This window comes from Pogonomyrmex barbatus, unplaced genomic scaffold (assembly GCF_055798465.1).
Source record: "Pogonomyrmex barbatus isolate J1 unplaced genomic scaffold, ASM5579846v1 scaffold1, whole genome shotgun sequence".
Lineage (NCBI taxonomy): Eukaryota > Metazoa > Arthropoda > Insecta > Hymenoptera > Formicidae > Pogonomyrmex > Pogonomyrmex barbatus.
The window spans coordinates 7,379,693-7,402,754 of record NW_028297098.1 but is presented as its reverse complement, the minus strand read 5'-3'; the positions used below and the strand labels follow the sequence as shown (position 1 = coordinate 7,402,754).

Genomic DNA, 23,062 nt, shown 5'->3' with positions numbered 1-23,062 from the left:
TAAATAATATATATCTTGCACTTTTTATTAATCATCAGATGCTTACAATTTGCATCTTCATCTTGTTTTGTAAATTCTTCTGCAGTTAAAAGTATCAGGAATTATTTTACGGCATTTATAAATAATTAATCTTAAATCTTCTGACGATGGCAGCATTCAACATATCAATAAAATATTATTTGTATGTATCTATAAAAGACATTTTAAATTTCATAAAGTACAGACTAAGTCTAGATATTGTTATTATAGAGCGTGAGCTCAAAAGAAGAAAAAAAGATAAAACACCATTTACAGGTGGCAAATCGAAGGAAAATGGCAACGATAATAATTCTACAAACTCCAAAGAATGAATTTTTCCGTTGAATGCACTTATTTTCTATTTGTAAAGTACATCTCATTTTTCATTGAATTTAAAGATGAGCGCGATTTCCTCCATAATGCAAGTTCGAGTAGTATACGTATGTAGGTCGCATCGATGAAAGTAGATGAGTTTAAAGCAAGCAATTGAATAACAGTGTCTGGCTACATATGCCAACATATACGTGTTTCGTAGCCAAGATATGTCTATTTTATTTCTGCATTACACAAACAACATCCTGACGTCGCGATGCATATGACAAGCGGGCTCGAAGTTCTTTTATACCGGAAATTTCTTTCAACGAGCTGCGTTTTACATTGTCGTTATTATTCGTGATCACATAAGTTTCAAGAATCCATCCGATACGCAGAAATAAAATATTCTATACAGAATTTTTGTATTTAACTAGAGTGCATCGTTCTATTTATCATTATTATTTTTTTCCACAAGCTTGGAAATATTTTAATTTGAAATAAAGTTACCACAATTGTATTGAAAGTAATATTATATAGGAAACTTTACTGTTTTATTTTATTTAAATGTATCTTTTTTATTTCCAAAAACTTCTTTAATTTAAAATATTACTTGTAGCATTCTTATATTAAACATATACAATTTATCATTTTTCAAACTAAATATAAAATTCAGTCGTAATCGAAAAACATTCAGTAATATTATACATCATTCTTATAAATCTTTTATAAGATATTGAGATGCGACAAAAAAATAGTATTGCATGTTTTATATTATGTTCTTTGTTCTTATACATGTAATACTAAATGTTGCATATTCATGACAAGTGTATGTATCAGAGATTCGTTTCTGCAAAAAAGAGCACAAAATATTTGTAATTTTAAATAATATATACACATTTGTTGTTATGCAAAAATAACGATCGCTATTTTCGCAAGAGCCTGAAAGTAACAGATTTGTCTACGAATGCAGACTCGCATTAATCGGAGCGAGATTTGCTTCCTGTTGACGTCCATCTATGAAATAGGAAGGTAAATATTTTTATTGGTTCAAAAGATATGTGATCCACCATAAATATACCTCAGAAATAAAGCTATACATGGTGGTTGATAATAGACGCATTACCGAATATATTACGTAGATATCTTTTATCCTTTTTCGGTGAATATATCATGTATGTATGTTACATGCACATTCATTTCCATCGGCGAATATAAAAGTCTATAGTTAATGAAAATGAGACAGAATTTTTTACGTCTCAGAATTCTGCATTTCTTTGTTCAATAAAAATTATTATGGAAGACAGTTGATATAGACAGTTGGTTGGTTTATTAAATACGTTTCCATTTATATATTTATATATTTCCCCGATATATTTTCATTTCTTTTCGCATTTTCCACGAAGGTCTTTGAAAAGGTGTAAAATATTTTCTCTCTTTCTTTTTAATAGAGAAGATCCAATTAATAAAAACGTTCAATTAATAAAAACTGAATTGCGCGATTTTATTGTTTTAAACTCAATTTTCTCATAACGTATGAAATGAATGGATTAGTTTGTAGTTTCTCTCTCTCTCTCTCTCTCTCTCTCTCTCTCTCTCTTTCTCTCTCTGTCTTGAATACAAAAAATGAGAGAAGTTCTCTTTTCTGACCTATTCATTCCTCGAGACTCTAATCGAATGCGATAGAGCTTCTTCCCGCATCTGTCGAAGTTTTCCGTGCACATAGGATTACGAAAACTTTCACACTAATTTCATTTTCAATGTGATCGGGGATACGTCGCACAATTCTACTCGTATATATATATATATATATATATATATATATCCGTTCCTCCTTGTCACTTTTGAATATTATAAAAATAGAGATGCAAAAGTGCAGTTTCTAAAGAAAAACCGAGTATCGTAAAAATATAACATGTAACTTTACAGCTTGTTTTGAAAGTAAACACACTTGTGATCTTATTCTACCGCGATTACGGTGGACCGTATAATAACTGAATGGGATGCAGCACCGCAGATGTATTTTTCTTGCTATCGCGCTCATCGAGGACGAAGAAACATCGCGAATTGAAACGAGACAACCATGAGAGATGCAGTTTAGTTTTTTAATGAGACGCGCTCTCGTTGCGCGTTCTTCCAGCGTTTACTATTCACCGCAAGAACTTTGCGTTTCGTTCTCTTTTGACTGCTTTCATTTGAAAAAGCGAGAGTTACGTGTTGCATTTTTGTTTACCGTACTTAAATATATAAAGAAAAAAGTATATGTTTTTTTAAATAAAAGTAAGAAAAGAAAGTTGCTTGGTCTGTAAAATTAGAAATTTTTTTTATTTTCTTGTGTACCAATGCAACAAGAAACTTATGATTATTTGCGTCTTATTTTTAGTTGTGTTTGTAGATAATCAGTTTCCTCTCGCGTTCGCAAATATTTTTTTAACAAAAATGGGTTGTACTTTTTCAATATTCGATATTATTTTATAATATTATATAATATGGTTTACAAGAAACATGAATTCATATCCGCGCTTTAGAAAGCAGCTTGAATAGGTAATATTACGCGAGTGCATAATTATTACTGAGAATTATGAAAGAGATCTTTTATTAATTATGGGATTTAATTCAAGATATTCGAAAATGCGATAATAATTCTCAAAATCTTTTCAGTTTTAAAAAATAAAGGATAAGTGTATTTTAAGAGTATAATTTTTATTTGTTTCTTTTTTCATCATGAATCCTATATTTCGATATATTAATATATATATTTATATTTATATTTATATACGCAATACACAAAATTACCAATTAACCATTAAAGGTATAGAAAACATAACAAAGCATATATATATATATCTTCCTATCTAGCTACAATAAAATAATGATATATAAATATATTAAGAATTAAATGAAATTTTATCTTTAGCATGACATTTTCATAACGACGATAAAACGATTATCAATGCGCTAATCTAGAATCGCGCAAATATCACGAGTGAAATTTTTATAGAGCTACATTTTTTTACGTTACGATACTATTGCAGAAGGATATAATAATATTTCTGCAACCGCAATGCGGTAGCTTGTAATTTCGAGATGATGTTATCCGAGTAATATTATCGTTTACTCGACAAAAATGACGTAGATGTCCAGCAAGGATAATAATGAAATTGAGTTTTCGTACTAAGCCAATACGTGACAGTCTTTACCCCAAAAGCCGGTCGGACTTTCGTAGGCGAAACAGGTTTTCCGCTACTCCTCGCCCAGAGGATTCGCTCCAATGGTACATCTACGCACTTAGAGAGTAGGCAACCCTTGTGTATAATACAACACACTTGTTGCTCCATTCGACGAGGGCAACGTTCGAAAAAAGCCTTGCGAGGGGAGATAAGTCTGCCTATAATCGATCTAGTCTATGCGAAGTTCGGAATATTCTGAATCAGCTCTCGAGAGAACTATGAATCATATATTCTTTTTATCTTGAAGTAAAAGTCCAGCAAAATCCCCAACGTATAAAGTTCTGCTGCTCTAATGCATTTTTTTATGGCAGCTAAAAACATTTTTTATATCACAAACTAATTCAGCACAAACACGTATATGATTTTATGTTTCACATAAATATTCTTATTCTTACTGGTTCATATCGCTGCGTCGCGCGCGCGCTTAATCCTTTGCTACGAGATCCACGTGTTTTTAAAGATCACTATTTCTAGAATTATTCATGGGTTTATCGCCCCATTCCTATTCGGTATAAATAAATCATGCCTGTAAAATTCTCGTTTTAGTCGCTGTACGAGCTATAATCGTAGTATTAAGCGCATGTTCACGTCGCGGGACTCTCGTCTATTTGTGCAAAACTATGCATCTGTATAATCTCTAGGCGAAAATATCGCGGTACGCCGAAATATGGCATGCAACTGCAATAACTCATCGCCGTCGGGAATGCACTTCGTCATCCGCGGCTTAATTTTCAGTCGAATTTACGAGTCACGTTTTCACGCTCTCACATTTTAGAGCCTCGCGCGGGACGAGTTTTTATTCGTCCGATGAAAAGAAAGTTTCAACGGGATGTGTTTCTAAAAAGTGCGCTTCGCATGAAACGACACACGTATAGACTGTATTATATAGTCCGCCTTTCATACACTTTCACACACTCTATTGCTGATGCGTAGCAAAAAAACATATAAAGTCCAATATCTCTTCAAATCAATTTTCAGGCTCAATGAGAAACAAACAATCGTTCATCGCGTTTCTTTTTCTTATGATTGAGAAATCTAAATCCTATTAATCCTGAAACTCAATTTTTGTCATTAGACGTCGCGTAATTTCACTTATTTACGTTTAAATCTAAAATATCTTCTCAAAATTAAAATTTTAATTAGATTATCCTTTTTCGTAAAATCTAATTAAGATAAATAAATCTAAAGTAACCGTGATTAAAGATTATCGAAGGGAGTATGAAAATTAAAATTAAGTAAGACACTATAGAAAAGCAGAGTATTAAAAAAGGTACGTGGGAGTTGATGCATGATCCATAGATGACATGGCGGGGCTTATAAATTTCCCACGAGAATCTTCGCGGGATATATAGTTGCCATAAACTACTACGGCAACTTTGATAGTTTCGTCGGATAAAAGCGACCACATGCAGGGCCGCAGCGACATCGGGGGTTGCATGCAGCGTTAATCGGACGTAACCGCTTTACGCTGGAATTTGCAGCCACAATGACGCTAGGTAACCTGACGCAGTTATTATCGTATTACGCAGTATTTCGATCGATGAAGATTGAAAGCCCTAAAATTGGGCCGCACCGCGGCGATTCGGTAGGCGTCAGTGTGAATTAATGCGTTTTATACGCGGACCGCGTGTCGTTCGGGCCGATTATTCCGCGGTAATGTTTGCCTTTATGCGGAATTGGTATCGACGCTATATATCGCACGTGATTGCTAATTAGAACCGCGACTCCATAGAGGCGCATTGCTTGCGGGTAAACGTGCGGGAATCGAGAATCGAGGATTTAGCGTGTTTCGGGTCGCGCGCGACTTAACGAGTTCGCGTAAATAAAGCAAGCACAGAGTGGAACGGCCTGTTGCTCGTAAAAAGCTAATACTTTAATTTCGGCAACAGGCAAAGCGCACAGTCGATCGTATCTTCCGTACTCTTTTGCAAGCTAAATGAGAGAAAGTTAGCATTTGAAAAGAATTTTCCTGCTTTTCGAACGAACGGCTCTACGAGCATACGTTCCCATTAATTGCCACGAGCGATTATGGTGGAAAATACTGAGATTTTATTTCGCTTTCGATCTTGCAATTTCACGAACAATAAATATTCCTTGCATAATAGAGGGAGATTAATGATTTATTTAATTATTTAATTAGACAGCGGCCGTTCTGTTATCTTTATACATGTACATATTGCACGTGTTGAATTTTACCTGGGCAACCAGCCAGGATTCGCGATATCGCCCAGTCGGCGAGAATTGCATGTACATCCGGAAAATGCATCGTATATGTGTGTATAAGAGCGTATATACGTATATCCGGGCATATCGTGAACCTTAACATCGGAGAAATGTTCCGAGTGCAGCGCGGATAATATTTTTATTTCAATATTTTTCCAGATATAAATTTTCTGCGGGAATATCGCACATGTTATGCCACATATCAACTTTGACGAAACTATTCAATATTAATAAGGTATGTCCCCGTGGAGGATGTACATTGACATTTCCCTAATCGGTTGCGGTCTGATCTAAGTGTACCCTCCGAATAAGCCACGTGGGCGAACACGAAATGTACCAGCTTAATTTAATTGCGCCCACCAATCGATACATTAATCAACCGTGTGTAATCCACGTCCATGAGTTTACGTCTTGCAAACTGAAGTTTCCTCGATAAACAATATACTTGTTATCGAGTGTATCGGATCATACGGGCGGCAGTGATAGGATTATAACGCGTAGTCAATATTCGAATTCATAAATTCGCATTCGTGTTATCTATTTCGCGCACGTGTCTCTGCCTTGTTTCCTACCATTGCTGCCGCGAAATTGGACTCGATTTTACATACTTAAAACCACATACGGCACAAACAAATCACAATTTCACGTGTGTCCACAACGTGAAGTTGACAAATGATCGCTACTTGTCTCGATCGAAGACAATTGTCGACAATAACATTTTTCGGTAACATTTTGCATGACATACTTTTGCACAAAACAAGACAGATCGTTTACCCGAAAGATATATAATCATAAGGAATAATTGAAATTATGATCTCGATTCGAAGCGAGACGGCGAGCTCTAGCTCGTTTCGCCAACAATGGGCCTTCCGACTATAATTTTCGTTCAGCGAAACTGAACGTAGAGTCAATCCCCGACGAATCAATCCCCGAATCTTCTTCTCGAATCAGATGCCTTCCTGGGTCCCGTGTGCGATTACGTGATCGCGCCCGTGGCCAGATACGCGGGTGTATGGGGAATACCCGTGTTGACGGCGGGTGCGCAGGCGGAGGCGTTTCGTCACAAGGGCGAACATTATCCGACGTTAACCAGAATGATGGGATCTCATCGTTTGGTGGGCGAGGCGCTCAGACATATCCTGCAGCGTTTCGGATGGAAAGTCGCTGGTCTACTGTTCCATAATCACGAGATGGCCAGCAGCAGGGGTAATTCCGAGTGTCACTTTACGTTGAGCGCTGTATACACGGCGCTCAATCAAACTCCGGTGCACAAGAGCTTCAACCAGGAGGCAACCACCGCCGAGGATTACAGGAACTTGCTCACCTTCGTCACGAAATCCGCACGGAGTAAGTTTGCCCGATGATCACGACGTAATCGATCGCGTTTTTTCGCGTTTTTCTCCAATCATTGATTTATGTACGTACACAACCTCTTGATCGCGGGATTCTTCTGATTTTTCAAAAGAGAATCAGTATGTCAAATGTCAGTGAAAGTATCAGGAAACTTTCTATAAATATTTATAATGTGCTCTTACTCGAAATTGCCGAAAATGAGAGACACGAGTGTGTATTATTATGTAGGTATTAAATGCGCACACGTAACACGCAACAAATTATAACCAATCTATTTTGGACGGGAAATAAAGGTTCGTGGCATATTTTGATTTGCAAAAATAGAAATGTAACTCTTTCTGCATGCGTAAAATATTAAAATGTACATGTGAAAAATATATTTAGAGTATCAACCATACCTGTATGTATGTAAAACAGATATTTATTAAAAAGGATAAAAAGGATTCAGAATATTAATAAATGTTTTTTTTTTTTTTAATTATAGAATAGTAAAAGAGGGAAAAAAATCCATGTTAAATTTTTACATATAAATTCTCTTAAAAATTTAAAAATTATTATACGTGTAACGGGATTTTTATTTATTTAATTTTTCTTTAAAAAAAAATTTATTATATTTCACGTCAATTCTTTTCTTCTATTATTATTTTGTAATTTATATAAAAAAACTTTTATTGATTTAAAAAACTTTCTGCAATATACGAATTTAATTCATCGGGAATTACATCGCGTAGTTAACGTAGTTACGTATTGTTTTCTGCTTCGTGTAGACTTTGCATAAATCAATCAGCTTTTATAGAAGTCGTCGTAGCGTGTAATGTTTAGCGTTTAACACCGCTAAAGGACAACGCGTTGTGAAGCCGGGTTTGATAGTCCACAAACGGTGAACTTCGACACCGTCATTTAATTGATATCGTTTACGAAGTTTGCCTCTACAAGTGCGCTGCTTGCGCTATTACTCATTGATCGCGTTTAACACTTCAAACTCGTCAACCAAGTTTACACGCATTATTCCAACATTAAACAAATTTCTATTATAACAACTTCATCCTGTAGACGACGCGCAATCGGCATTCCAAGAAACTTCCATCGATACCGCTTCTGAATAACAACGCGCGCGTATTTGCGATTAGTATATAATTAATTAATTATTTTACAAATAATTGATTGCTATTGAAAATTAGATACATGTAATCAAATGACGAGTTTTCCCACACGTAATCAATTAATTTAATATATCCAGGCGCGATGTTGCGATGATCGAGTTGTGTCATAAATCTCATTTATCGAAATGTCATATTTCGCGAGCAATTCTCTCTCACGATATTGCATTGCAGGTTTTCTATTCCTATTTTTTTCGATTCCTACAAGTAAAGCTATATCTTGGAAATTCCTTCACACTCATTCCTCATCGCTCCCGACGTGTTCAAATCGTTAAATCGCGTTACAAAGAGTTTACGGTAGACTTATCCTCAATAGGAGTGAAACAAGCTGCAGAGAGTTTCGTCTCTTCGATTTGATGCTATCCGTATATCCGTTGTATTTTTTACAATTTACATTTACAATTTCCAAAATGATGAAGCAAATCTTTTTGACCTAATTACTGAATAATATTTTGAATTTATCAATTGTAATATAAAATTGAAGGAGATTATTTCCTTTTTCACGATCGAGGATATTTTATAAAGAGCATGTAAAAGAAATAGCTTGTTAAGGGAACTAAATTAAAAAAATTTCCATTTTTCCTCGTGCGTATAAAGAATAGATCTTTGAAAATAAAAATAAAAAACACTAATGAAGTGAAGAAAAAATTATATATTTAAAATGTTGTTTTATATTTTCTATAAATTCTTTCTAAATTATCAAATAAATTATCAATATTTAATTATTAGATATGCAGCGCCGTCAAATTACTACATTGTCGTCCCTAACAGCCATGTCCAAGTACGATAATCTCTTGGAATTCGTAACCTGTCGAGATGCCAACACCAATTTCCAATTTCCGAGAAGTTGACATTAAGTCAAGAACGTGGCGCATTGCATCTCGTCACTAATCTACGCTGAATTACTAGCGAATGCCATAAATCGTCGATCGATTGAAATTCTTAAAGTTCCGATGCATTTACCAAAAAGAAAAAGAAATGATTTAAATTCTTATTGAATTTTTGTAATTATCCGTTTCGTGAAAAAAGCGATGATTCAGTTTCGCGTTGTTATCGAATTCTCAAAAATGTTAAAAATAATATCCGAAACAATAGGATGATCCGATAACAGAATATCTGCTTAGTGTAGATTAAATATTAATCTCGACGTATTGTGCAAAACAAATGTTTAGTCTCAGCGTTATTCGTACAAGATACATTTCTGCTTATCGTAGGATAAAAATATTTATTTCACGTTGTATGCGTTATCAATATCGCGATAGGATATTTATCAAACGTTTTGTGTAAACAAATCGTAATCGTGTATATGAATATACAATGTTTTTGCATGTTTGATTCATTTATCTATCTTTAAAATATTTTAAATTATTTTATGTTTAAAATATTAATAAATTAGTATTGATTAGAGCATTAATAAATTATTTAGTATTATTAAATTATTAATAAATTAAGACTTTTTTATTATTATGAAATATTACACGTGGCTAGTAATAACATATGACATAAGATATCAAAAATATTCCATGGCAATTCTATTTTTCTCTCTTAATATTTACATTAAATTGTATTAATCATCAACAGATGTTAATTACATTAACATAAAATGATCTTATTTTTTTATCTCCTTTATGATTAAAAAATTACAATTTACGTCATATTTTACATCTTCCTCTTCTTTTGACATTTATAATATATTAGTAAAAAAATTCTTTAAAAAATTATATTAATAATATAAGATATAACAATGTCCAATATTCCGATGTCGAAACATTATCCAAAACATTATGATTTTAAACTTCCGATTATAATTATTCAATTTTCTCAAAAGGGATGCGAAGCAAGTGTCTGTTGTCAGTATTATCACGTTATCGTGTCGAGAAACAAAATTACATGACGAGTTTAAGTCTATTCGAACGGCTGTCTTGGGTACCGCGTGTCTACGAATAGACGAAGGCGAAAGACGAGCTATAAAAGAGAAGTAAGAAGATTCGATCTATGTGATAATGAGGCTATTCCCGGTATACAGACGTGCAATGTAACATCGATCCACCCATTTTACTCGCATCGGCGGCTGATCCGAGCCCGGCTCGCCTTTTCGTTTTACGCCTCGACTGCTTTTTACTGCCGTTCAGATTCTCAATCGATGTAAAGCATCACGCTTTCAATAGGTCGAACCGATCGTTCATCACGTTATTTTCGACGCATCGTGTATACAACTTTGAAATTGATTTTTATCGCGACTTTATTCAACAATTGTTTAATCAAATTTCCTCACCTTGTACCGGATAATGTCCTTTACCTAATTAAATTTGCCTGCCTAGATCTCGAAGATCTAACGGGAAAAGAAAGTGCCTTCCTTATGCTTTCAGTCGTTTAAAAGATACTTTTTACAGTATTGCAATTAATTTCTATAAAAAACGAGACTAACGTATCTCATGATTTACCAAAATTCTGAAAAAAAAAAACACTACACTAAATATATAAGATTTTATATAATAATATTAAATGTCTGGAATTGTGTTATAATTTTGAAATTTCCAATTATGGAAGAATTTTGGAAAAATTATCCGAACTCGAGAAAATATTGGCAATTCATAAAGTCAACCTTCGATTATTATGCAACAAAAAATAAAATTCTCCAGAATTAATCTGCATGAAAAATCTGAATATGCGAATAAGAGAGAATGCGCCGCAGAATGTCACACTATCATCAATATTCACCAGAATAATTTAGTATAATTCCATTTGCAATATTTGTATATACCTTATCGAGAGACATTAGATATTACATTAGAGCTTTCTATTGTCATTCGTTGCCATCTTAGGCCAATCTACCGTAGTTTGACGTATTCCACTTTAGTGCGTTCTCTCGTAACCATATTTCCGGCTAATCGAACCGTCTTAAACGTCACGTCGGAGTGAAGAAATATGGCTAGAGCGTGTAAGCTCCAACCGACATCGACGTCTTTACGTCGACGAAATACCTGTGCTCACAGGATAATGGAGAGAACTTTACTCCTTTGTATCGCGTGACTCTTGTTAGTCGTCGTCATCGGCGGAAGCTACGGCGGCGTTAAACGAAGAGCTGTCTCTAATGAGAAACCGAGTAGAATCGACCTGTAATAACGCAACGATGACGTCGTTTCGCGTCTTACTGCATCTTCGCGTTACGAGACAATATGTTCTATTCGCTCGCTTTGTTTCGAGAATAATGTCTTAATACAAAATGCGACGTTCTATAACGTTGATTCGCACAAGATATGCGAATAAATGACACGCACGAAATTATATTTGACGATAAAATTATATTTGGATAAAATGAAGGAATTTCATCGATAAATTAGTTGTTGACAAAATATTTCAATCAAATGGAATTAAAACAAAACGATCTTTTCGTATTTTTACAATCAAGCTTTCGAATTACGTTAAAATTTGCGGCAATTATTTTCTTCCAACAAATTATATTTATAATATTTTTAAATATTGCTTAAACATGATAAATATTCGAATTAAAGGAAATTATTCCTGCAAATTTAACGCATTAATAAAATAATAAATTTTATGGAGTCCCTCAGTCTTTATCTCTCAGGATTTCCATGTCCCGAATTGTATCCTGATTTAATTTTAGAGACGTATGCGAGAATTGCACCGATTAATGGCGCATATTTAACTTGTCATAAAAGCGGTATTATGACTTTGCTTGGATAAACGTTTATATCTAGGTTGGCACATTGCGGTGCAATGTTACGAGCCGCCGCGAACTATTTTGTAAAAGCGCATTTTGTGTCTCGTGAGGATCAAGACATCTGCGAAATGATTTTATAATCCATTTATCAGTTTTCCAATAATTCTCAGACATGTTGTTTGTCGCAAATATTTAAAATACATAAAATATTAGAATAAGTTAAAATTTATCCCCACAATATATATTTTATTCTGTTGCTTGAAATTATAAGAAAAAAATGAATATTATTGTTTTTTATAATACATAACTGTATATATAATATTTTTAGTAAGGACAGCTTTTACTAGCAAAACAATCTTTTCGTGGTACACTCAAAAATATATATAAACACAAACACATATGTACAACATATAACTTTATAGTATTGCGAATCACATAACAATTTTGCGAACAGTTTTCTAAAATACTAGACATTTATATAAGTAAGTCAATTCTTGAGAATGTCATAACTGAGTCGTTTTCTCTCTTCGAAAAATTCAAATGGTCAATAAAATGGATGATGAAGATAAACCTGAGCGTAGATTTTATTTAGATTTTTTGTGGGGCGTAAAAGTATTCTCTGAAAGGGCAAAACAAAAGAACATCGCAATTATTTCTGATTCATATATTCGCAGAATCGATTTGTGTAATATCTTTAAGTATTATTTCTCTAATTTTATGACAAAAACAAAATTAATTACAGAAGTGAAAATCGTACTGATGTTAAGCTTTCCAGCTACCCTTTTAACAAAATTTGCATATTTTTAATAGAAATTTTCTCCTCATGAGCAATTTTCCCAGTTTATGAAATTCTGAATAACTTTACACGTTCTTTGTCGACATGTGGAGGGAATGTCTGAAGAATTTCGACAGTAATCATAAGATTTTCTAGATTTGTGCCGGATTTTATATTTTTCGATATAACACGGAGAACATTCATCTATCCGCGATATCTTAAGCACATATGAAATTCAATTTGACAAGAAGATACGTGTCTTCACGGAGAAGATTTGCGTGAAAGAAATAGAGAATATTTGAGTGTTAAACATCAATACAGAAGTGATTACAAAATCTATACTGTATATTACAGTATATATTTTACTTTAAAAAGAAATGATAATCAAAATTCCCCCGTTTCTCTCGGTATACATTTCCCTGAATTTCGCGTTGAACCCGTTGAGCTTAAGCCAAGTTGAGCTGGGATAAAGATGTCGAAGCACAATATATGACAACGATTATAGATCGCTAGACTTAAGCCTTACAGACAGTATTGTTTGTTATCTTTCTGTTCTCAGACAGCGTGTTTTGTAATATACGGAATTTGATGAGATATGTACGAAAAGAATGGTTTTGCTAAAGCGCATAAAATTCCGCTAAATACAGATTAAAAATTAATTTTGTTGAACCATCAAAGTAATTAGAACACTCAAATTGGTTGCTAAAATATTGTTGCAGTAATGCTTTAATGTCATGAAATTTTTAAATTCTTCTGACTCTCTCTGTACAAGTGCATCAGTGGATAATCACTCGTAAACTGTAACTCCTAGCAAATGACCGTTATATCTATATTAATTTCGATGATTATATAATTAAATTAATTACATAAAAATTATATATAAAAAGCTCATTTTTCTGTTAACTGTTTTTAATTTATATTTGAAAAATGAATATTATGCATTACAAAAAATTATAAAATTCCTCATAAACATGTAATCTTTTTTAGATATAAGAGTTACATCTGCTTAGAAATAAACCCTATCGTTATATACTTTTTACATTAAATAAGAAGTTATAAAGACATTAACTTAATTACTCTCAAAGATACAAAAATATGTTTTGATTGATCATTTATTCTAGTATAGTTGCATCAATCATTTGTAAAAAAAAAATACTCTTGCGAATATGCGAACATGGCGTGGGCCTGTGTATCTTCAGATAAAATTAAGTGGATACACACTACGTCACATTCGTATGCGGCGAAGAGTGGAAATGTAAGTGATCGAACGCATATCGCAAAGTGGTTCGACTGCGGTAATATTTATATAGGTTTCAACGTATCTACCAAGAAATCATTTTTTTTTCTCTCTATTTTAGTCGTGGTGATGTGCGCTAATTCAACGACTATTCGGGAAATATTGCTGGCTGCCGAAGAACTGGGGATGGTGGATTCAGGGGAGTACGTGTTCTTCTCCATAGAGCTCTCTTCCAGGTAAGTGGAGTAAACTTGCAATTTTACCATCAAGAGTAATTGCGTGTGTTATTTTTTGTACGTAGCGCGTTATTGCGAAAGCTTCATACGGAGTGAAAAGTAATAAACATGCGAGCGAATAGGCAAATGTAATATATCATATAAGCATTCAAATAAAATGGAACGGGTAAGATAGTTTTCGTATATTTTACAATACACGCACAAGATAGAGAAAGATAGAGAAGAAAAAATTCATGCTTATTTGAAAGAATAAAATTAATTATAAATAAGCACATAGACGCATTTTATTATAGAAATTTAATTATAGAAACTTTTCTACGTACCATTTGTTTCCTTTTTTAATTTTTCTCTTTTTGACTCGCAAAAAATCTCATTTAAAATATTAAAAATGTTGCTTATTATATTGTTGCTTATTATATTAATAACTGTGTAGTCATGAAATATTATTTGAGATATCATGTGCCATAAATCATGCTTATAACGCACGAAATCCGCAAGAACACGAGTCGCACGTCAAAAAACTAGGGCATAAACAGTAGGGTGCTTGTACAATAGCACACGACTCGAACACTAAAGCTGTTTTATAATTGAAAAGAATGTGAAGTCGTGCCCGGTACATACACGGTCATAAAGAAGGAAAATTGGCATGAAACACAAAGCACTGTCTCTTACCATGTAACCATGAAGACAGGACGATGAAATGAGAAAAGATTAAAATGAAATCTGACGATGATTGAAATATAATATGTGTTTGTTATCTACACATAGAGAAAAGATTATTCCTTATTTATAAACCAAGTACGTGCGAGTTTCTCTATGAAAATTTATGTATAAACCTAATAAATCTTCCATGCTATTTAATTTATTTTCAGCAAGCGATTAATTATTACGCTTAAATAAATAACAACTTCTACAATTGTTTAGAACAATATATCAATATTAGTTTAGAACGTAATATGGTTAGGATAAGGGAATTGTATTTACTTTGCTCGTTCGCCTGCTAAAAGATGTTTTATACTATCGGAAGTTAAGTTTTAGAGTCTATTTAAATAATTTATTCCTTGCCACATCGTTGACGTAGTCAACGTGGCGTGATTGCGAAGCAGTTTGCTTAGAGAACGTACGTTTACCTACACGATTGAGAGTATTAATGCCGTATACTGCGCTCACATTCACAAAGAGACTGCCTGACATGCGACTCATCGATCCGATCTGTTCTTTCAACTACTTTTAAAGTAGTCGAGCTGTATACCCGTCGACTTTGTAAGCGAAAAGACATCCCTTAAATATTAGAGAGAAATTTGACCGATGAGTGTAAGCGTGTCAGACAGCGTTAAATTTCCCGTTTGTTCAAAGAACAGGTCGTACGGTCGCGTTGTTTAACGAGGCCTTGAAAAAGAAACTTGCAGAAAATTGCTAATTCCGAAACATCGTAAACGTAACGTAGCACGTAGTGATTCTTCGCGATCGTAAGGAACTTACGATCGCGTGAAAATCTTTGCAACGCAAACATGTTTGTTCATTTCGTAATCTTATTCGGGCGATAGCGATACCTTGTCAATTTCCGATCGAAATTGGAAAGTAGAAAAAAATATGATATAAATTGCGCGTTATAATCCCCCTGTTACGTCATAGAGAAGTATCTGTTTCTGGGAAACAAAACTATTGTATTCGGTATTCCCATCGCTTCATTCTTTGTTTCCCTGTGGCTCTCGTTAATAAAGGATATCGCGTGATTTCGGGTCGAGTGGAATTCAATCCGTCGTATCGGAAACCTCAAACCGCAGCCCATTCATTTAGATTATAGTCGAGTCAAAGTGGACACAACCGTTAATCTATTGTAATCTCTAATAAAACTATTCATCATTCCGTCAATAACGATAGAATAAACCTCTTTCAGAAGGGAAAATAATCGATAAGCGAAAATTTTCGCACGAATTTAGTGGGATCGCGGTCTCCTAATTTTTTTTCCCTAAAGCAAACGATGAAAATCTGGTTTAACAGGATTTATATGAGTTTTAAAACGAACGCGGAATGAAGGTGATCTGACCGTAGTTTGAGCAACAATTAGGGTTGACTTCAACAGTAATTGGAATTTTTATTCATCAGTTTCTCCGGTTAGAGTTAATCCGACAGCCTTCCTTTAATAGCCGGTTCGTTGCAAATGTCAAAAAATGCCACGCGTCCTTTAAATTCACGTTCATTAGACAGAGAATCTTCATATCCGGCGATTTTCTCTCATATAATCTCGAACATCTCCGGCGTGTTCCTGTTCGTAGATTAGAAAATCGTGGAATTTCCAGAATGCCGAGCGAAGAAAACTTTCTGGTGCGAAATTTGAGATTGCTTTCAAACTATGCCTATGATTTATTTTCTCACCTTAAGCTCAAGAGAGACGTGCAAAACGCAGAAATAAAAAATAAACGAGCAAGCCGTCGATGCAAACGCCCACGGTGACGTCGTGTTTTTTCCGACATCACTTTATTTAATCACGCGCCCTGCAAAACGTTTCGTTGCCCGCAGAACATTACGGTTACATGAGAATTTTCGCGCCTTGTAATTCGAGTGTTACACGCGTTATGTATAGTACACGTTTGTGGCTTTTATATGTTCCAATTATAACATAACGATCGAGCACCATAAAATGAAAGTTATGATCTCTGGTAACGATACGAAGGCGAAAAGCTGCTTAGTCACGATGCAGTTAAATAATTGATGTTTCACCAAAACATAAATTAATTGGGTCATATTTAACGTGCCGTTTTAACATCCATGATTCCGGGAATGATTTTCGAGAAAACTGAATATATATAATTGAAAAACGTCAAATGTTTTATAACATACATAAGAAACTTTATAAACTCAAACGAAAGAAGGTTTAGAGATAATAAAAAGTTAAAAAGTTAAAAGTTAAAAAGTTAAAAACAGTTTTAACTTTACATCTGGGATTAAATTTGTTATACTAATATTATATTTTTTACATACATGCTATAATATAACCACTTTTTCAAATTTATATTGCAAACTGCTTTTACTTATATAACATCATATCGACTTTAATAACGCCAAAGTAATGTTGAATAAAACGTTCTAAATAATTCTAAATAATTCTATAAAATAAAATGGGTAAAATATTTTTTTCTAAAGCATATAAATACGCATGAATATTTTAGTCTTGTAACGACGACCCATATTTATAGAATTTATTATTGCGAAATATCAAATAAACGAAATATGTTCTAGCGACAATGATTCCAAAGAGCCATGGAAAGTCGAGGGCGATACCGACGAGAGAAACGAGAAGGCCCGAAAGGCTTATCAGGCCCTATTAACGGTGACAGCTCGCACTCCGGACAATCTAGAGTACCTGAATTTTTCGCGCGAAGTTAAAACCTTGGCTCAAAGCAAATACAACTTCATCTTCGGTAACAGCTCTGTTTCCACCTTCGTGACAGCGTTTTACGACGCTGTTCTGCTTTACGCCCTCGCCCTTAAAGAGAGTTTGCCGGAGAAACCGGGTTTGCCGGGTGAGGTCAACCTAGACGGCGGTAATCTGACCCGGAGAATGTGGGGAAAGAGTTTCAAGGGTAAGTTTCAGCTTCTCTCGTTTATCGTTGCTTATATTTATAGCAAAAGTCACTTGTGTCAGTCAATCGAACGCTTTAACGAAAATGACATTGGATAAGTAGTTGGTCGTGAACGGGTCGCGAAGTTTTCTAACAGTTTACAAAGACGTCTTCTTTTTAACGGTGAAAAATCGTGTTACGTATTATCGACAGTACTTATTTAGCATCAGCTTTCGTCGTACCGATGGATTATTGCTTGTAATCGCACTGTTTGCTTGGTCGAGTAAAGCTGTAGTATGAGAATTGATGTTGAAAAGGGACCAATGATTTCATCAGATGCATAATAGTTAAATATATTGTTGTTAATCAGAAATATTTTGATCAAAATAACCAACTAATTGATCATTGCCGATGAATTGTCACTCACAAAGATCTGTCATTGACACAGCTATGGTTTTCCAACTTCTATAAGTAATCCAATCAATTTACATACGTGCATGTGTATGTGCATATATACGTATACATATATATATATATATGCAGAATGTGTACATACATATAATTATTTTCATTAAACTATCAATTTGCTTGACATTTGCAAGCTATTGACAATTTGACAAGTCACCAAAGCACATGATTTTCATAGTTATAATTCGAAATAAACCCGTGCCAAGCGAGAGAAGTAGCACGGAAAAGGAAACTTTGATACAAGTAACATATCTTTTTTAAGATAGGATAAATTCTTCAGAAAGCGAGTCCTTTCTTTGAAAATGTTTTTGCATGTAAATAAATGATATTACTAAAACATTTGTCGATTTGGCTTTATATTATTTTACCTCGCAATATAAGAATGCAAACAATATCTCTTCACTTTGACTTTATTATTCAAGCAAAAATCTTTGAGATATGACTGCCTTTTATTCTCTTATATACGCTCAAGTTTCGCCTCAATTGTCGATCCTTGATTTTTCCACAAGAATTTTAAAACTGACATACCCAGCATCGGATGGAATGCAAAAGATTGTCATTTTGCTTTGTCTTTTAATATAACCTATATTCTTGTTTCGCTACGTATTCCTCCTCCTATATGTAATCTTACAGAACATTGTGTTTGTTATCGATTATCTGAAATTGCAATCGCCTACGCGAGATTTTACCAGGCAGAAATGAAGCTTTTAATAATTTCCCAAATTGCCTATCACGTGTTATAATGTCAAACTTTGATTAAATCCCACCGAGAGAATAATCATAAATATGCAATTTCATTTTATTTTTACGTATGACCAATTCCAGGAATAACCGGTGACGTAAACATTGATGAAAATGGCGATAGAATTGCAGATTATTCTCTGCTGGACATGGACCCGGAAACGTCCAGATTTGAAGTAAGACACTTTCGAAAATTTGTAAATATTCTATGTCTAATTGTAAAATATACAATGTTACCTAATATCTCACAACTAAAATATTTTAATTTATGATATTGTATAACGATAACAAATTTAATATATCAAGTTAAGATTGAGTATAAGATCGAGTACTGACAGTAATTATTTCTAATTTCTGCGTGTCATTTTACTCAAATCACATTTCCGTACTTATTTAATCACACCACACGGTTTTAATATTATTTATACAATAATTTCTCATAGATTGTGGCTAATTATTATGGCGCAAATAAAACATTGGAATATATTCCTGGAAAGCAAATTCACTGGGCTGGCGGTCGTTTAGAACCACCCCCGGATACGCCTACTTGTGGATTCGACGGGTCATTATGCCCCGATAATTGTGAGTGGGTAATGCTTTTTAATTTATAAGTATAATTCAATCTATAAATATATAAATAACTGAAAGCTGCCATCACATCTAGCGAAGAATAAAAATTATTGGTTACTAGAAATTTCTGATATTCAAGTAAAACGATCGCAGAAGAATTTTCTTTTTTGTAATTGCATTCATGTAATTCTTTGCAATCTTTTCTAATACAAAGCCATTTTGCCTCTCTCTCTCTCTCTCTCTCTCTCTCTCTCTCTCTTTCTTTCTCTTTTTCTTCAAAAGTATAATATTTTCTTTCATTTAAATTACTAATGTTGAACACAGCTCTTCCGGGATACGCTATTCTCTCCATAGTATTGAGCTCCATCGTGGTTGTTCTTGTCGCCGGTTCAGTATTTATTTACAGGTAAGTCAAGCTCTCTTTTAAGCGATTTATGTGTTTCTTTCATACAACAAGTTTATCGATATTAATAATGATATAAATGCAATTGAATATTACATATTGAGATATATCGACAATATATCAACAGGTACAATAAAACCCGATACAATAATCAAATCAGATAAATGTTTTATATTTTACAAAAGAATAAAAGATATCTGTGCAATTGGTACGTAGATAGCATAGAATAAAAACCAGTGAATAATAATTTTAATTTCAATTATCACATGAAAACACATCCTCACTTTAAATTATACAATGGTTTAAATTATATTATCGTTTTCTCTTTTCCTCACGCATCTCTTCTCCCTCTCTCCCTCTCTCTCTCTCTCTCTCTCTCTCTCTCTCTCTCTCTCTCTCTCTCTCTCTCTCTCTCTCTCTCTCTCTCTCTCTCTCTCTCTCTCGTCTCTCTCTCTCTCTCTCTCTCTCTCTCTCTCTCTCTCTCTCCTCCCTCTCTCTCCCTCCCTCCCTCCCTCCCTCTCTCTCTCTCTCTCTCTCTCTCCTCTCTCTCTCTCTCTCTCTCTCTCTCTCTCTCATTCTTCCATTTTAACTAGAGAAGATTAGCAAAATCATTTTCCACTGGAAATTGTATTTCCCATTGCAACAAAGCTTCTTATTGAGCATATCTTAATCTACAACAAAGGATCATCCCATCGAAATATTTCAGAATAATGAATAAAAATTTCCCTCGGTAATGTCACTTTATTTAATCGGCAGATTAAATCAACAATTGAAATTGACGCTGAGCTAAAATAGCATCATAAAATAATTTGCGTTTTTGAAATGTTCTTATTTAATACTCAGCGATATTTCACGCTGAATAATGCGCATTAATTAATAACAGATCCGTGATTAGAAATTTAAAAGACGTCGTTCCCTTACTCGCTTCTTTGCAAAGAGGCAATCTCGATAATCCTCAAGCATACGTTAAGTGTATACACACATCAACGTATAACTGAGAAGATCCTTGGCTTCTCTGAGCATGGCACGGTTTAAGGGAAATAAGGTAAAGAAATAATGAGAAGAATAAATGAGAATAAAGCAAGAATTAAATTATTGGAGGCTGCAAATTAATCAATTTAATATTATCTGTCTAATTCTACGTTACGCAAGTATCTTTGTTTTTTTGATTCGTTAGAGAACAGTTTTTAACAGATCAATAGTTTCCTTCTATTTTAATTCGAGCCTTGAATTTCTTGAATAATTTAGACAGATATATCACGATTTAGTAGAAACGTGGAAACCAAAATTTTACAAGTAAGATGTTAATTGAAACTTATAATCACGCGCGTTGACTCAATGAATTATCACATTTATTTAACAAATTTTTATATTGCACACCATAAAAATGACGATAATCCTGAATATAAAAAAAATATTACAAAATTTTCTCAAATTTATTAATAATAATTCTCTTGTATTAAAACTAAAAAATAAAAAATATTTTTTAAATTTTTTAAAAATCACAGGAAAAAGGATTTTAAAAATATATGTTTATTAAATACACGTTGAATTTTGCCAATTTCGCATCATTTTGATAAATATTATTACTATTAAAATATATTTACTTTATATATTATATGATGTGATACTGATATAAAATTCTTGTAGCAATAAACTTTTGAGAATATTTTTTAAAGAAATATTTATATTTAATTATTTATATTTGTTTTAACTTAATACGCCAGAAATTATTAGATATTGATAACATTTATCCAAGCATTATATTGCATTATACAGCTTCAATATTGCATAATTGCATTTTATAGTTTCAAAATTATATATAATCACATTTTGCTGTTCTGACAATATTTAATTATATAATTGTAATATATTAAAGATATTTTAAATAATCTATTAAAATTCAAAACAATTTTATAGTATCCACATATTCCGTATCTTAATCCGTATCCAATTCCTTATCCAATTTATTGATTAATTACATAGGTGTCTCCACTTCAAACAACTAATTATGATGTTGGGTTCGACCGACCTCTATGACGAGCTCTATGTGCTGGTAATACCACAGAATCTCCTCTCTCTTCATCCGTAATCATCTAAAATGAATGAAACTTAATTATAATTAAATAAGTAATTAGAAGCTTTTGTGTGAATAGTATTTTCGGTCTAAGATCTCTTAGATAGAAACAGCTCAATCTTTCAAACTATTGATTGTAATCGCTTAACTTTTTTTTTTAATATATACTTTTTTAAGAATTACTTCTCTAACCTAGATAATATTATAGAATTATTAAAAATTATTAAAAAAGAGGCAAAAACTCTCAATATTTAATGAGTTTGCACGAAATAATATGCCAGCTTAATACACACAATTTTAAAAAGTATAATAAGTATCTAATCTAAGATATGACATAAAAATTGTAAAACAATATCAAATTGGAAATAATATCAAATTTTTCATTTTACGAATTCTAATTAATGCAAACAACGATAACTAAACCTAGAATTTCACGAAAATTTTTTTATGTTTATTCACAAGTTTGTAATATCAAAACACAATCGTTAAATTTTGCAAACAAGGAACTAGTATTTAATTGTTGGGTTTGCATTCTCATTCTCGTTTTCACATTCAATAGAATTTTTATTAATACCAATTAGCGATAATTTTTTGAATGTGGAATTCTGAACTAAAAATAAAAGCAACCGAATTTGAAAACTATCAAACAGATAGCTATCAAACACATTTAACAAATATTATAAATTTGTTATATGTATTCTTTCATTTTTATTTGGTATATTTGATAAATTATTTCGATAATTATTATCGTCGTTCTTTTATTTCTCTGGGACTTCGGAGTTTATTGCGTATTGTCTTGCGTATTGTCTTGTATTATAATTTGATTTTATATAACTTGATTTTATATGAACCGTATATTTTAAAATTTTAATCAGAGATGTAATAGCGCATTTGCACAGTTTTACAACTTGTTTTAAAACCTGTCTGCTTAATAGAGTTGCTATCCTCGATCAACATTTTTATCGCTTTGGTCATCAAATATTCAATATCTTTAATTTTATCTGAGTT

The 23,062-nt window shown here is 33.1% G+C and overlaps 1 protein-coding gene across 4 annotated transcripts in view; it reads left to right on the top strand.

Annotated features, from left to right (window-relative positions):
• Positions 1-23,062, top strand: part of LOC105433193 (atrial natriuretic peptide receptor 1) — a 79,634-nt gene that overhangs the window by 18,335 nt on the left and 38,237 nt on the right. For all 4 annotated transcript variants that reach the window (XM_089071066.1, XM_089071011.1, XM_089071123.1 and 1 more), the window contains 6 exons: positions 6,735-7,130; positions 14,115-14,229; positions 17,473-17,816; positions 19,089-19,180; positions 19,448-19,586; positions 19,899-19,980. In XM_089071066.1, coding sequence (XP_088927192.1) covers positions 6,735-7,130; positions 14,115-14,229; positions 17,473-17,816; positions 19,089-19,180; positions 19,448-19,586; positions 19,899-19,980 — 1,168 coding nt within the window. The remainder of the gene's footprint in view (positions 1-6,734; positions 7,131-14,114; positions 14,230-17,472; positions 17,817-19,088; positions 19,181-19,447; positions 19,587-19,898; positions 19,981-23,062) is intronic.